The 17,003-nt window shown below is 36.6% G+C and overlaps 2 protein-coding genes across 2 annotated transcripts; one reads left to right on the top strand and one right to left on the bottom strand.

The window, feature by feature from the left end:
• The first annotated feature begins 7,697 nt into the window (after window positions 1–7,697).
• On the top strand, window positions 7,698–12,547 carry LOC112508596. The gene is made up of 5 exons (XM_025113265.1): window positions 7,698–7,736; window positions 8,825–8,927; window positions 11,532–11,650; window positions 11,734–11,855; window positions 11,978–12,547. The coding sequence occupies exons 2-5, from the start codon at window positions 8,825–8,827 to the stop codon at window positions 12,258–12,260; spliced, it is 627 nt and encodes a 208-aa protein (XP_024969033.1). The 5' UTR covers window positions 7,698–7,736; the 3' UTR covers window positions 12,261–12,547.
• Window positions 12,548–14,025: 1,478 nt separating this feature from the next.
• On the bottom strand, window positions 14,026–16,997 carry LOC112508566. Its single transcript, XM_025113237.1, has 3 exons — window positions 15,073–16,997; window positions 14,645–15,005; window positions 14,026–14,323 (listed from the first exon to the last, which is right to left on the bottom strand). The coding sequence occupies exons 1-2, from the start codon at window positions 16,924–16,926 to the stop codon at window positions 14,661–14,663; spliced, it is 2,199 nt and encodes a 732-aa protein (XP_024969005.1). The 5' UTR covers window positions 16,927–16,997; the 3' UTR covers window positions 14,026–14,323; window positions 14,645–14,660.
• Window positions 16,998–17,003: the final 6 nt, after the last annotated feature.

The raw sequence follows: 17,003 nt of genomic DNA on the forward strand, positions 1-17,003 counted from the left end.
AATTCATAATATACATCAAGCTTCCAAGTACTTGAGTATATTCTAACTAGGACACACTATCTCCTTGATTTTTCTTTAGTTGACTATTCAGGTCAAACAGAGTGACCACATGTCTATCATCATAGTGTTCGAATGTCTGAGAACTTTCTGAATATAATGTGATTGAGATAGGACGCATCCATTATAATTTCTTTGAATTCTAATTCCAAGGATTATATCGGCTACTCCCATATCTTTCATATCAAATGAGGAGTGAAATATCTTCTTGGTTTGAATAATCACATCCAAGGTAGTTCCTATTATAAGCATATTATTGACATATAAACATAATAACATACGTATTTTTGTATTGTTTAACATATACACATTTATCACATTCATTAATTTGGAAGCCATTTGACAACAAGGTGTTGTCATACTTTTCATTCCATTGTTTTGGTGCTTGCTTAATTCCATATAAAGACTTTACCAATTTGCAGAGCTTATGTTCTTGACCTTTTACGACAAACCCTTCAGGATGTTGCATATAGATCTCCTCATCAAGTTCGCCATTTAGGAAAGAAGTTTTCACGTCCATTTGATGTATTTCCAAACCATGAATGGTTGCTATTGCTACCAAACTCCATATAGACGTTATTCGGGTAACAGGCGAATAGGTGTCAAAGAAGTCTTAAGCTTCCTTTTGACGATACCCTTTGGCTACTAATCTAGCCTTGTACTTCTCTATGGTGCCATCATGTCTAAGTTTCCTTTTAAAGATCCATTTATGGCCAATGGGTTTGTGACCCGGAGGTAGATCCACCAATTTTCAAGTATTGTTTTGAATGATGGAGTCTATCTCACTATTTATAGTCTCTTCCTCCTAATAAGGTGCCTCCGATGACTCCATAGCTGCCTTATGGGATTGAGGTTCACCTTCCACATTGAAGGTAATATATTCGTGTCCAAGATCTTTGGCTATCCTTCCACGTTTACTTCTTCTAGGTTCTAACTCTTGTTGAAACTTAGAAGCATCATTTTGAATGTTTTGAGCATGTTGATCTAATTCATTATGACTTGTTGTCTTATCACAAGTTCTTTTCCTTTGGATTAGAGGTTTGACTCTCCTTATCTCTATAAGGAAAATTACCTTCAAAGAATTTTGCTTTAGCAGATTCTAAAATTGTATTGGCATTTATGTCATCTACGTTTGACTTGTGAACTAGAAACCTATAGGTTGCACTCTTCTTGGCTCGACCAAGGGGTCGTTTACCCAATTGCTTTACCGATAGAAGTCAACACTATGCTTTATTTTGATGCGCAATATTTTAGTACATCAAAATAGATTGAATGCAACAATTTACTGGGTAAGAGTCGCAATCAACACTTACCGGGTAAGGCTCTCCATCATTCTCATCGCTTTTACCCGGTAAGATTCTTGGCCCTTCTCATGTTCATCCGATAATGAAATTTATCCGGTAAGCACTTACCAAGTAAGTGTTTAGTAAACGGCCCCCAAGATATATGCAATCTATGGTTTTCGGTCCAAGTTTTGTCCTCTTCGGTAGAGGAACTTGAACCTTGGTTAAGCAACCCCACACTTTCATTCTTTTTGAGGTGGGTAACCTTCCTTTCCATAGTTCATATGGACATTTATTACTCTTTTTGTGAGGGATCCTATTTAATATCATATTTGCAGTGAGGCAAGCCTCGCCCCATAAGCTATGTGGTGCTCCTGATGTTATCAACATTGAATTGATCATGTTCTTCAATTTTTGGTTTTTCCTTTCGGCTACTCCATCTTGTTGAGGAGTATAGTGAGTCGTAGTTTGATGTATAATACCATGAGATGAGTAAAATTCAGCAAAGTCATTAGATTTATATTCTCCTCCTCCATAAGATCTAAGGATTCTGATTCGCTTATCAAACTAATTTTCAACTTTGGCTTTATATGTTTTAAACATGTTTAACTCCTCATCTTTGGTATTGATTAAATACACATAGCAAAACTTGTTGCATGTAACACCCCATACCACACATTGCATGTAACAAAGGTCTAGTGAGTTCCCTTTTTATGTTATTGCAGGGTGAGAATCACCAAAACTTTATTTAAAACAACTTTTGATATATATAACAAATATATAAACAATTAAAACATAATACCAATACCTTTCCAATTCCAAAGCCAATCTCTCAGCTTTCAATTAACACATCTAAATCCAAATATAGAGGAGTTTTGGATGACTTTAAAACTCTAAGTGTAACGGTTTGACTACTTGAAAGTCAAACCATAGGTGTGAATGAAGTTGGCGGTCTTTTGAATGAGTTGAGAAACCTACATGTAAAGTTGTGACTACTAGACAGTCAAACTGTTGGTTTAGAAGAGTTTTGTATGACTTTAAAACTTTAAGTGTAACAGTTTAACTACTTGAAAGTCAAACTGTAGGTGTGAATAAAGTTGAAGGTCGTTTGAACGAGTTGAGAAGCCTATATGTAAAGTTTTGACTACTAGAAAGTCAAACCATTGGTTTAAAAGAGTTTTGAATGACTTTAAAACTCTAAGTGTAAAGGTTTGAACGAGTTGAGAAGCCTATATTTTTAAAAATTTTGGCGGCAATAACAGCCATAAAATGAATATTTTCAAATGAATTAAGCCTAATATTTGCCTAACAATTGGTAACTCAACTATAAATGAATGCAATCAAGTCTAACATTTGCTCAACAATTGGCAACCCAATTACAAATATATATATATATATATATATATATAATCAAGACTAATGTTTGCCCAACAATTGGCAACCCAACTAATTAACAAAATATAAATTTCTAATAATTGCAATTGATGTGCATTGATTATTCAATAAATAACATCTATTTCCTAATTTTTAGTTAGTTCATTTTCTTTTATCCCAACTTTGAGTCTTTTTTTATTATATTATTTTTCATTTGTTTATACTTGGAGCTAAATTAAGTGATTAGCTTGTCTTTGCACCATTAGAGTAGAAAATCCTTAAACTTGAAAGCATATTGTTCTGTGCTGCAGCATTACAGCAACATTGAACTGTCATAAAACGGCTTTTTGGGAACAGCTTAAGGATTTAGCTGCTGTTTATGAAGTAAGACAAATTTTAGTTAATCCGGTGGATAAATACCTCTACAGCTGGGATGAAGGACCTTGATGGTTGCTTTTGCTTGTGATGTGATACTCCTTTTTAGACTTTTGTCCTCCTTTTAGGAACATTTGATTTTCCAAGGCTTTTGTCTTTTTTATAGGAACTTTTGTAGAAATAGGACCCTTAGTTGCTCATAAAATCAACCCAAAAATCAGTTCTTAAACTAATCTCTATCAAACTTTGAAGCAATTTAAGTTTCAGAATTACTTTTAAGTTTGTTCTTTACTTTCCATTATTTATTTTCCATCATTTACTTTTCACTCTTTACATTAAGTCATTTACTTTCCGTAATTTATATTTATGTCTTTACTTTCTGTTATTCATTTTCCTTGTCATTTACTTTCCGTTATGAGTAGCTAATTCCGTTAGCTTGTGTGTGAGACAAAAGGGGAGATTTTAAACCGAACAAAAGTGGGCGTTGTTCTGCAATAACAACGTTCCACTATTTCATTCAAGTTTTATAAAAACCAATGACACTTCTTAACAAATTGATCACTTTGAAAGTGTTAAAGTGCCATGGTCTTAGAGATAAGTTATTGAATGCACGTCAACTTAAATGATATGAGAAGTAGACTTAAGAAAGATACCGACAAGAAGACTTGTCATTTATATCTTTCAAACTAATTAATTCTCGACAGGTTGGTCACTTGTTAAAGTGTTAATGTAAGATAGATTCAGAGATAAACTACCTAGAACAGACGCCAACTTGAATGATATGAGAATCGGCTTGAGAGAGTTATTTTTAACAAAGAGATTTGTTTATCCACATATTTTGAGGACACCATTCGTCACTATCCCTGGTCTTTGATACCACATAGAGATATAAGTTGAAAGCTATAATATAGTGCAATGGTGGAAGTCCGAAAGGAATAACCTCAAAATAGATGGTGGAATTAGTTATGCCTAACTGCTACCTTTATTTATTATGCTATTTGCAATTGTTAACTCAAAACCATCCAGAATCTTCAAATTCGCCATCTGAAGTTAGTCTTTCAACTCGATATCTTACAACTTAAGATACCTATCCCTGTGGAATGCGATACTTGGTTCTTACCATTTTATTACTTGAAGGCGATAATGTTGACACATATTGCATGTGTTACCACTTAGTGTTGTATAGATACAATATCTAGCTCCCATCAACAATAAACATAACCAACAGATATATAAAATTTAACAAACTCTTATGATTTGTTCAACATAACCCAACGTCTAAAGAACAAATAAAGTTTTACGATTTAACAAATTTCTAAAGAACAACTTCTAAAACACAAATATATAACTTTTATGAAATGTAAATGTAAGACTTAACAAACATATGCTTTTGGTTTTACCTCTAAAATCCCAAATCTTAAATCTCATTTTGACTTTTAACATCATGTAATAAACATAGATTTATGTTTTAACTTACATTTATATACATGTTCTATATCTCTAAAATCCCAAATCCTAACTTACATTTTGAGTTTTGACACTCAAATAAATACATGTAGTAAACATAATCATTTGAAGACCATTTCGTCTTAAATCTCAAATCCCAAGTCAAAATCGTTTGATTTTACCTTTAAAATACCAAATCCTACCTTACCTTTAAAATTCCAAATCCCAAACACATTTCATCAAAATAACCCTAATGTTTGTCGAACAATTGGCAACCCAAACTAACAATGATTTAAAGATAACATTTATATACTAAAATTTATAAAACTAACAACTCATAATAACTCATGAGAATTACAAAAAAAAAAAAAAAACTTATAAAATTTAGGGTTAGAGGTCGGGGATGAAATCAGCTGGAGCAAGGGTGGGAGGTGGTGGTGACAGTTGGCGGCAGGTAGGAGGTGGTGGTGACAATCGCTGAGTAGCGGCAGGTGGGTGGTGGTGGTGGCAGTCGACGGCCAACAAGCAGGTGGGAGGTGGTGCCACCGGTCAACAACTCTCGGCAGCCGGGAGGTGGTGGTGATGGCCGGCGACAATGGTCGAGAAATGGAAGCAGCTGACATAAATGAAAGTTGGTCGATGATTTAGAAAAAATGAAGAATGGTCTGCCAATTTGGGGTTTTCTTATATTAAAAAACAGTGACGGATTTCTGAGGAAAATTTCCATCGCCGATAGTCTTTTAAAAAATAATTTTATTAATTTATTAAAATATTTTTTGATAAATACAATTAATAATTTAATTAGTTATTAATTAATAAACATTTGTTATATATTAATATATATATATATATATATATACTTTTTTTATAATTATAATAGTTTTTTGTAATAAGTTATAAAACCGAATGAAGCTCATTAGGACCAATACAACCGAATAAAGTCCAAAAAAATGGATTAAGGTCCATTAAAACCAAATAAAGCCCATTAAGACCCATTAAACTAAATAAAGCCTAATAAAACCGAATAAAGTCCAATAAAATGGATTAAGGTCCAATAAAACCGAAAAAAGCCCATTAAGGCCCAATAAACTCAATAAAGCCCGATAAACGGGTTAAGGCCCAATAAAACCCAATAAAATGGGTTAAGTCCCAATAAAACCGAATAAAGCCCAAATAACACACATACTATCTATACATTCACATATACACATACGTTTAAACATATATACATCATCCGATATATGTATCTTAAACAATATATACATCGATCCAATCTTGGTTAGCAATCAGTATGCATCTATACACATCGTGTATACATATATATAACACGGACCGACATATATATATACATATAACATCGTGTAAACATATGTATATAACACGGGCCGACGAGTATATATATACTTATAACACATGCACATGTGCTCATCGCGGTTCGCAACCAAAACATATATATACAAGTAACACATATACATATATACATATGACACCTACACATAAAAATGTGTACATATAATACAAAAACAATGAGAAAAATAAGAAATTTAGGATAATCCCTCGCTGATCAGGGAGGGATCCATGAGAGGTCTTTTCCTTGCAGATCTTCGAGGGATCAATGAGAGAATCCATTTTGGCCAATTCTCTCACAGATACTTCACTAATCAGCGAGGGATCTGCGAGGGACTAACATTTCCCTAACGAGAGATTATCCTCTTTTTCTTATTTTTTATGTGTTATATGTACATATGTTTATGTATAGACATCGTATGTATACATGTATATGTGTTATTTGTATATATATGTTTTGGTTACTAACCGCGATGTGTATTATATATACACCTATGCATATGTTATATGTATATATACTCGTCGACTTGTGTTATATACATATGTTCACACAATGTTGTATGTGTTATATGTATATATACCTGTCGGTCCGCGTTATATACATATGTTTACATGATGTTATATATACCCATCAGTCTGTGTTATATACATATGTATACGCGATGTGTATATATGTATGCTGGTTGATAACCACGATTAGATCGTTGTATATATTGTTTAAGATACATATATCGAATGATGTATATATGTTTAAACGTATGTGTATGTGTGAATGTATAGATAGTATGTCTGCGTCATTTGGGCTTTATTCGGTTTTATTGGGCTTTAATCCGTTTATCGAGCTTTATTGAGTTTATTGGCCTTAATGGGCTTTATTCAATTTTTATTGGGCCTTAATCCATTTTATTGAACTTTATTCGGTTTTATTAGGCTTTGTTCGGTTTTATTGGGCCTTAATCCATTTTATTGGACTTTATTCGGTTTTATTAAGCTTTGTTCAGTTTAATGGGCCTTCAGTTTTATTGGATATTTATCCATTTTTTTGGACTTTATTCGGTTTTATTGGGCCTAATAGGCTTTATTCGTTTTTTATTGGGCCTAATAGGCTTTATTCGTTTTTTATTGAGCCTAATGGGTTTTATTCGGTTTTATTGGATCTAACGGGGTTTATTCAGTTTTATTAATTAATTTTTGTAATATTCTAATAAATAAAAAATAATTGATAATTTAATAATCAATAATTAATTAAATTTGTAGTTATTATAAAAATAATTAGCATGGGAACTAATTTCTAGCCTTTCTTTTTGGTCATTGATTAAGGCGCGTTTGGTTTGAGGGATTTGGAGGGATTTAAAATTCATCCCATTCCCTTGTTTGGTTTGCTAAACGGGCTGGATTTTAAATCCCGTGTAGTTTTTAAAATCCCGTAAACAAGGGATTTTGAAATCCATAGTAAATGGGCTGGATTTTGAAATCCAAATCCGGGCTCCTCTTCCACGCTACTTCTTCTCGCACTTTCCCCATCTGTCGCCCGTCTCCGCCATCTCCCCACCTCTCGTCGCTTTCCCCACTGCTCTCGCCGGTCTCCTCCAACTCCCCACTGCCCCCTCCTCCCTCGTCCTTCTCACCGATCTTCTTGCCCTAACTTACCGTCTCCWTCGCCTCTTCCATTTTCATCCTTCACCGTCTCCATCGCCTCCTTCATTTTCATCATTCACCGTCTYCGTTGCCTCCTCCATCGCCGTCTCTATCGCTTGCTCCCACGGTGGTCATCCCGTCTCCGYYGCTTTCTGTCACGGTGGTCGTCTTCGTCGCTTTCTGTCACGGTGGTCGTCTTCGTCGCTTTCTCCCAAGGTGCGTCTCTTTTCTTCAATCCTCTCCTCCATCGTCGTGCTTCTAATGCTTTTGTGGTTCTGGAAATTGATGCTTTTTCTTGATTTAGTTCTTGAAATTGATTGAAAGACGTGTTTGATTTATTCAATTTTAGCTTGATTGCTTCACTGTTTCGCTCGATTGCTGCATTGTTTCATACATAATCTTCACTGTTTCACTTGACGGCTTCATTATTTCATACCTAATCTTCAATCCTGGTTATGATGAAATGATCCCATATTGACAGAAGGCAGGCTTTATAACAACTCATTTGCTTGCTCGACTTGATTTTAAGCTTTGTAAATGGCCAGTTCCTTGGAATTATTCTTGATGAATTTGTTGTTAATAACTTTCAGTCAGATCTGTTGGATTAATAGCTTTGATGGTTAAATAGGTAGTTTTGAGAAATGAAAGAGATTTGATGACTAAAATAATTACAAAAGAAAAAAAAATCTCAATCCAAATCCTGCAAACCAAACACAGGAATGGATTTTAAATCCAATCCAATCCAAATCCCATGGAATCCAAATCCCTCTTGGGAATCCAAATCCCTCAGAAACATTCCTGCAAACCAAACGCACCCTAAAGGATCTAAACTTTGCCCTATTCTGGCGATGAACATCTTTCAACACGAGGACAAAAGCATTCATCGCCTTTAAGGCTTCAACCATTGAGGCATTGACATAAAAAAACAGTGATAATGTTCCCTATGGGTGCGTTTGGTACATTGGACAGGACAGAACAGGACAGGGATCCATGTCCCATGTTTGGCATGACTTTTATGTGGAACAGAAACAGACAGGAACAGAGTGGAACAAAGTGGAACAGGCATGTTCCACCCCGACCCCCATGATCTTTATCTCTATTTGCAAAACTGGACACAAGGTTTTACTTGCAATAACTGGTGTGAACTTGAAGTACATCTGCAAAGATTTCTTATCGGCTTTGCAAGATGTTATGGTACACTTATAATGTTACACTAAACGATCTATGTTCACTGGATGATTCCTCCATCGATAATTTGTTGTCCATCCTTATAACTGACTTAAACAATTTTTTATGGTGTGCAGATGGAGAGAAGTATAGCTGATGAGCTCTACTCAGAAATCTTGGAACCAAAAGTAGAATTGGGTCAAACATCAGTTTCTGATATAAAGGAATTCAATTCACTAGGTATTAGTTTGAGGATTACTTTTTGCTAACTTATACTAGTGGGTAATGGATGCATCAGGTGAAAAGTTGTATGATAGTTACAAAGCATTGCAACTTAAGCGAGACATATGATTGACTTTCCATGCTGCTTAAGGTAGTTTTCTCGTCAATGGAGTGACCAAAACTGTTTTTACAGCCTGCAAAACAACTCTCGCGAACCATCTTACTGATTATTCTCTCAAAGGCTAGGAAATTCAACTTTTATTATCGACACTCCATGGTTCAAGGCTTCAAGCCCTATGAATATAGTTCTGTTATGCTCTTAGACTTTATTGTATGTTTCTCTCTGACATTCATGAGTTCTATGTTTATTTTCAATGACAAATGTTTGGTACCCATCTCTGCAGGTGCTCTTTGTTACATGCTTACATAAATTTAAGCCGCCACTTAAGGGGTTGTAACTGCTCTTTCCAGCGAGTATCCAAAAATACTGCTATAACTAAATGATAAATATCAACAAAAACTTTGAACCTTCTACTGAAATTTTGAAAGCCTGGTTAAGATAACCACTTAAGAATGGGCTGTCCTAGTATGTAACATCACCACCCTCGGCAACTCCAGCACTAAATGCATGGAGATCTCACAACCCTTTGACGACTAGAGTGCAATTTACTGTCATATTCACCACTGATCACCTACTTCTRGAGTGCAATATGAAATATGGGTCAATAGGATTATGTGCCTTGGCTAGGTATGAAAGCATCAAAATAGATTCCTTTACATATATGTGGAAACACATCTCATTAAATATCCACAGTTTTCAAATGGGTGTATAATGATCCCTATGTTTTGTGCAATTGTGCTAGATTGTGATGTAACAATATTGGAGAAGCTTCATTACTGATGCCTTTGGTTTTGCCACTGCTTTATGCTGAGAATCTGACTAAATAAGCAACACCGAGTAGAGGGACATTTGTGATAATGCAGTAATCACACTGATTTCCTAGAGATTCAAGACACTATGTTATATCTTGACTCTAAAACCTTGACTATTAAAAATGTCATGCGCAACTGCGCAAGTACTCTTTTCACATCATACAGTTTGATATTGAAATCATTTTAACGACTGTAACCAAGGTCTTATCAAATTGGATACCCTTATTCTTACTCTACCCTTTCACTACCTATCATCATTTGTCTTTTCGTCTTAATCTTGTCCGGCATTGCTTTCCCATGCCTGCACCGATAGTTCTCGTTCACATGTGTGTTTGGTGTCGAGACGAGACAGGACAGGATAGAACAACTGTTCAACGTTTGGTAAGATAAAACTGGACAAAACATAACAAGTAGAATGACCAATTTACCCCTAATGAGTTGTTTATTTTAATTAATTTATTAAGTTATACTAGAGTAATTATTTTTTATAACAAAATATATCATTTGAAAGTTTTCGTCAAAACAATTAAAATGACACCAAATAAAAAGTTTATGTAGTTTCCAATTTTCATTTTTTTATCTCTTTTCTACATTATTTTTTATTATTAATATATGCTAAATTACATAGATTAATAAAAATATAGAAACCGTATAAAAATAATATTTTGAGGATAGTAAAATGACAGTTTAAGCAACATAAAATACAATAAATAAAATTTGAAGAATGAATAAAATGTAAAAAGGAGACCTATTTGATGTTTTAGAAGAGAATTAAGTTCTATTTTGAGGTTATATTTGTAAAAATATAAGTCTGTTCCACCTTGTTCCACCCTGTTCCATGGGGGTCGGGGTGGAACATGCCTGTTCCACTTTGTTCCACTCTGTTCCACTCTGTTCCTGTCTGTTCCACATAAAAGTCATGCCAAACATGGGACATGGATCCCTGTCCTGTTCTGTCCTGTCCAATGTACCAAACGCACCCATAGGGAACATTATCACTGTTTTTTTTATGTCAATGCCTCAATGGTTGAAGCCTTAAAGGCGATGAATGCTTTTGTCCTCGTGTTGAAAGATGTTCATCGCCAGAATAGGGCAAAGTTTAGATTTACAGAAATTCAGCATGTTGTTCAACATCTTAATATGCTTTGGAATCCTTGGCAAATTTTATCATGTGTACATGTTCAAAATATAACAAGGGTCTATTTGTTTGTCATTTTCCTCCATTTCCCGTTCTATTTTGTGAGCCTCATCTTCATTTCTTCTTGCCTATGTAATGGGACTTAGAATTATATTTTTTATTTCTTCTCACTTAATAAATGGGACACCAAATTATATCCTTTCTTCTTTTCACTATATATATGGGACCTACAAAATGGAAATGTTAAATGATCAAAAAGAATAAGACCTAAAGTTATTTTGTCTGCCCTATAGTTTTGTTTGATCTGATTTTGCTTGTCTATGTCCATCCTTTATTTAAAGTGGTAGGGACTGTCTTCTGTATAAGTTTTGGAAGATTGGATGATCAAATTGTGAGGTGGGATAAATTCTTGCTAGAGATGAAACTTGCTTGCTTTGTTCCTTGTCCATATCTTCTCTTTAACGTCCATCTTTCTGTATGTAGTCAAAGTAATTTCTCTTCTTTATGCCCATCCTATGGTACCCCATCCCTGATCTGCTGTTTAATTTCAGATGGTGAGGATGAACATTGGTGTGAAGATGGATCATCATGGAATGGTTCTGATGGGAAATTTGATCCATCATCTGACTTAGACAGGGAATGGCAAAGAAGAAAAAATCAATTCCATGCAGTATCCTCAATACATACGCATATCTTACATAAGCTGTAACACTGGTGTATTTATTTTTTTGCTAAATCTTAAATCATTCATAGATTGGATATCGCGATGGCCTTATAGCAGGAAAAGAAGCTTCTGCACAAGAAGGTTTCAATGTTGGCTTCAAGGAATCTGTAGTTGCTGGATTTAATTTGGGTTTCGTGAGAGGTGTTACTGGGTACGTTCCATTTTTCTATATTTGACTAAGTTGCAAGTTATATTATATTTACTCTTTCAACGGACTTTTCTATGTTCTATTTAACATCTGGTTTCTGTATTGGTGATCGCGATGTGGTCTAGAGCTCTGAATTGCCTTCCTGGTGAATTAAGAAAGAAGATCATTGAATCACAAGAAACAAGAAACAAGTTACACAGCTTGTATGAATCCGTGAATAAACTATCAACAACAGATGCATTAAAGGTGTTCCATGATGGCTTGTCCCAAAGAAGAGTCAACAAGGGTGATCTGGAACAAAATTCAGATGGCAGTGTTCTAGATAGTTACTACGGACAGCTTCAGTCTCTCATTGTCGAGACCCCTGCAATTGAGGTGCAATCAAGGGATAAAGCAATATATGTTTGAAACAGGCGAAGATCCTTCAGTTCAATGAGGTTTGTTGTGCTACTGTTAATACTGCAGTGATCAAGTTAACAAGATGAGCTCAATTCTAATATTTTCGAGGAGAAACTAATAGCTTGTGGTCACTCATTATCTTATTTGTGCAAAATTACTTCTTTTGATGATATATGGCACAATCTATTTTGTTGTAGCCACAGGGTACAAATAGATTATTTGGCTCCAAACCGATACTTATGGGAAAATTTGATGTGTACTGTTAATTTGTGAAATTAAATAATTTGTTTCAAAAACTGAAACTTCTGTGATCTTTGTTGAGATAATCGGGTTGCAGCATAACATGATCGACTTTGGTAGCTACTCAATAAATCAACTAAGGTTTGTCCTATAATTAGATCTAGTATTTGCTGTTACCTGGATTATGCTCTCCTATCTTTTAAGAGAAGTAATGTTGACAAATATACAAAGAGGTACCGTCTTTCACCGAATCCCATTCTAGGGTACAAATTTTTTATTTGTAATACCAGAACTGGGTACATTTTATTATCTGATGGTGCAACGATTGGTTCATTTTTTAAGGCAAAATATTATGAAAAGGGGACAGATCAAAACTATTAGCCTGCCCACGCAAGGATTGCTTGACATGGATGTACAATACCGTACAACGAGAGGATGAATGTAAGTGGTCATACACCAAGATTGAAAGGCAAAAACAATTAAAAAAGCCCTTACGAGGTAATTCTGATAATCCAATTCGCTCCAACAGACAGGCATGGTTTCTGTAGTCAAAGCAACTTCGTCACTTTCGTGAGATTCTTCCGTTTTCTTCCTTACAGAGAGGGGCCCCTTGTTGAGCAAGGTTCTTTTATTTGATCCCGAAGTGCCTTTGGCATGATTTGGATTCCTATCCAATGATCTAGGACGTAATCCTGGACGTGTCCACTCAATGGGCGGACACACCTGTGCGGATTACAGGTGACTTTGATCCGTTGAGCGAGAGCCCTTCCACACTGGACTCCCGGATCATGTTCCAATTGTCGACAAAAAACCATCAAAGTGCTCCCCTTTTTTTCTTGTTTTGGGGGGGGGGGGGGGGGGGGGAGGGGAAGGTCCCATGGACATAGTCCCTTCGGTAGTATTCTATCCTATGGTAGATTGAAGGTCCTGTGCCACTTTCACTCAAATCTTACTTTCAATCCATCATTGTCCAGCCAAGCCAGCCCATAGTCGAAGTATATCTGACAATAGAAGAAAATTATTACGATTGTTGGAGTTCCACATTGGTTAGGCACGAACCAATACACTTTAYATATGTAGGAATCTCCCATCTCTCTACAAGGGCTCTTTTGAAGAGAGTTTCAACAGGGATCTACATATCCTTGCATGGTATCAGAGCCGGTTTCTAGCAACTCCACGAACTCGACACACTTGACACCCAATCAAGCCTAGCYTCCATTTGAGGGGCACATAGGCTAGGCATGTACCAACCCGTCTCTATATATATATGTAGGAACCTTCCCTCTCTCGATAAGAGCTCTTTTTAGAGATTCAAAGGGTTCCACCAAAAAGTAGAAGATGGTAGAATGGCTTTGTTTGAGATCATGCTCAATCTGGTCTTTCTTCATGGAACTACTGTAAAAAATAATCTGAATATCACATAGCCTCCAATTTTAGTGAAGATGCATAAACATTTTATTATATCTGTTTACGCCCATTTACTTGCATTGCACTGCCTTCGGCAAATAATTTGCTAACAAGACTTCCGAATTAAAATGAACAACAAGGATTAGCACACGAATAACATTACACACTTGATTGATATTCAGAGGCAAGAGTGCCACTTCAACAACACATATAGATAGATAGAGGCCTTCTCGAGAGGAAACTAGGCTTACCAACTTCAATTTTATAGAACAAACTCGATCCTCTCAGTTGGTGCATCATAATAGATCTTGCCAGATGTTCTTTTGATCTCGGGCATCCATACTCCATAACAGCTCTATCATCATCTAATTTTTAACACTGTTTTGCATAACATTAACAGATGATTGTCAATGCAGCTTCTCTACCTGCGCAGCAGCACAAGGCATCAGGTTGATTGACATCATTGCTTTGTTAGTCACTCTTGAGGTAAATAATATAAAGCAACAAATATATTTTTGTTAGAGGGTACTTGGTTGGGGTAACAGGRGGTGGGGGATGGAAATTGAAATAATTAATGGTGTCTTCTTTGATGCAAGGGAATGAGCCATTACCATATACYGGGTAATGAAACATTCCTCAACAAACTTTGAGGGGGTGGTGGGTGAAGTTCATTCTCATTTCCATTTCCATTTCCTGAAAAKAACCAACTACTCCCTTAGAGCTTATTGGAAATTGCTGTTWTATACCTTGGTGACAACAACATCAGCTGCAAGCTTGCATGGGTCGTGCATTTGTGAAAGCCTTTGAAGTATGTCTGTTGTTGTGGSTATCATACYTAGGTATTGGCATCACCTTCYCGAAAGCTTCAACAAGTAATGCAACTTTTCTTTTCCGTGCCGGTGCAAGTGTGGTGACTGCTTGTTGTAGAGCGAAGTCAACCATCCATTCCTCTGCATTTTTTCTTTCATCTACCATCTGATGCCTCAAGTCCACTGTTTCTGCATCTGGATCCGCCACTTCTGGCAGGAAATTTGGTCCTCTGGGGTTGAATTCCCTACAATCCTCCAATCTCTTGATCAGGTTTCTCGCCTCGTGTTGACCCTCTAAGATTTATGGAGGGATCTGGCTGCTCCTCACCTGAAGCTYGTTTCTTTAAAAGAGAAGAATTTGTTGCATCCATGGATGTTATTTCTCCTGTGRAATGTGTTCGCTTTTCTTCCGGTCTGCTTTCATGTTCTTCATCCATTTCTTCGACAACATCCTCGCGTTCTTCCGTGACCCCAAGTCCCAAACTCTCTGAATGTTTATTGTTTTCAGGATCATCCCACTTTTTGGTGAAGTAACTGGCTTTCAATTGCTCRTGCTCAACGATTTCTTGAGCATCAAAGGGAAGTTCTTCATTGGTGATCATTTGATTCACCTCTCTAGCTTCTTGAAAACTAGTAAGGTTGTTGGCATCATCATTTTGACWACTTATGCCCTGTTCTTCTGTCAGGTGAGAAGCTTGAGTTCCAACCATAGCTTCATGGACTTCCTCTGTTTTCATCTTATCAGCAGCAACAGCAGTTGCAGGTACTTGTACAGTGGCACCTTTATCTGTCTCTGAATGCTCTGTTTTTTCTCCATTGATATAAATAGAGATGTTAAATTGTATGATGTTGTAGATTATCTTGGTGTGACGCTTTTCAGTTCCGCCCCGAGAGTTCTCTGCAAAATCTGGGGCAGTTTCTGACTCTTGAGAAGCTTTTTCTTGGTTATAATTGATGCTGYATTTGACATCATGATCTCTGGTCGTAAAGCCTTGAAGTTCATCTTTTTTTGCTTCAATGATTCTTGTGATCTTATCCTCATCCATTTTATCATYAAAATCCRCTTTATCAGTTGTTGATGACAACCCAAATGCATCATAGTTCATAAAATCTTGATCTTCGATTTGGTTGTTGATCTTTGTTTGCTGATACGAACTGTCCGATTCAGAATCACCATTCTCCTCTGACCAACCTCCCGAGCTCACACTTTGTTCGTCATACGAGTCTTGAAGCTCGACACCTGTCTTCTGAATTTTCTYTTCACAAACATCATCATCATTAAGACAAGAAGCAGAACCGTACCCATCCTCCCAATCTATATCTGAACTTTCAAAATCCTGGCTGCCTTTGCTGTAGATTTCAATAAAGAAATCTTTACCTTCTTCTTCCATTAAAGGATTTACAGGTGTGCCCTTCATACCCACTTCTTCTGGAGCTTCCTCTACCGGCCCGGTAATGATTTCCTCTGTTTTCTTTACAACAGGCTTTGTGTGACGTGGAGATAAACACCCGAGCTTRAAACTCTTSTGTGTCTTCAAAGCACGTCTCCTTGCCGCCAAGAAACAYCTCAACGGCGGCAAGGGAGSGTGGTGATGACCGTTGAGTGAACAGTAAGTATAAGGGCATACCTTCATCGCAGAAGTCCCATCTAACTCGGTCCCTCCTGGACTCAGTTCAAGGCTATCCGGAAACTTGGAGTCTTTTAGAGTCGAAGAACATGTTGCTCTCTGAGCATCTAAATCTTCACATAAAATCACGGAAGAAGAACACTTCTTCGAAGACCTCAATGGTTTGAAACTAGGACTCTTTGTTAACGTCCTCACTAGCTTCAAACTCGACGTTCTTGATCCTTTATTCCCAGAAGCTAAAACCTCTATTTTCGACTTATTTTCAGCCTTSGGACTCTGATTCTTGTTTATCGACKGCGAACGCTCTTTTCTTGCCTCAAAACTGCTGGTGGACTTCATGTAGTTTGGTGATTGCTTCTGTGAAGTTGCTACTGCTGCTCCTCCATGTTCAACCAACGGCKGTGATCGCTTCCTTCTCGAGGATCGTAAGTTGGCCGATTCATCGGGCCGTTTGATCGACCTCGACTTCTTCATGATCTTCTTGAGGTCATGGGTTTGTGGAGATGATGGTCTGAGGTTAACCAAATGGGTATCTGGTTTAAGATGATATGGTTTGATACCAAGCTTGTTAGGAGCCTTTCTTTGAACCATTTTCAAAGGCAAAGGTGGAGTAGCAGAAACATGAAGAAATGGAGGAGGCAGGTTTTAGGGGAAATCTATGGGAGGTT

Source organism: Cynara cardunculus (genome assembly GCF_001531365.2).
Source record: "Cynara cardunculus var. scolymus isolate 2C chromosome LG 3, CcrdV1, whole genome shotgun sequence".
NCBI lineage: Eukaryota > Viridiplantae > Streptophyta > Magnoliopsida > Asterales > Asteraceae > Cynara > Cynara cardunculus.

What these genes read in the sequence shown, in the direction of transcription:
- LOC112508596 (XM_025113265.1), top strand. Translation starts at nt 8,825, where the DNA reads ATGGAGAGAAGTATAGCTGATGAGCTCTACTCAGAAATCTTGGAACCA. An exon ending in GAAAAAATCAATTCCATGCA is followed by an intron (nt 11,651 to 11,733) that starts GTATCCTCAATA and finishes AATCATTCATAG; the next exon opens with ATTGGATATCGCGATGGCCT. An exon ending in TTCGTGAGAGGTGTTACTGG is followed by an intron (nt 11,856 to 11,977) that starts GTACGTTCCATT and finishes GATGTGGTCTAG; the next exon opens with AGCTCTGAATTGCCTTCCTG.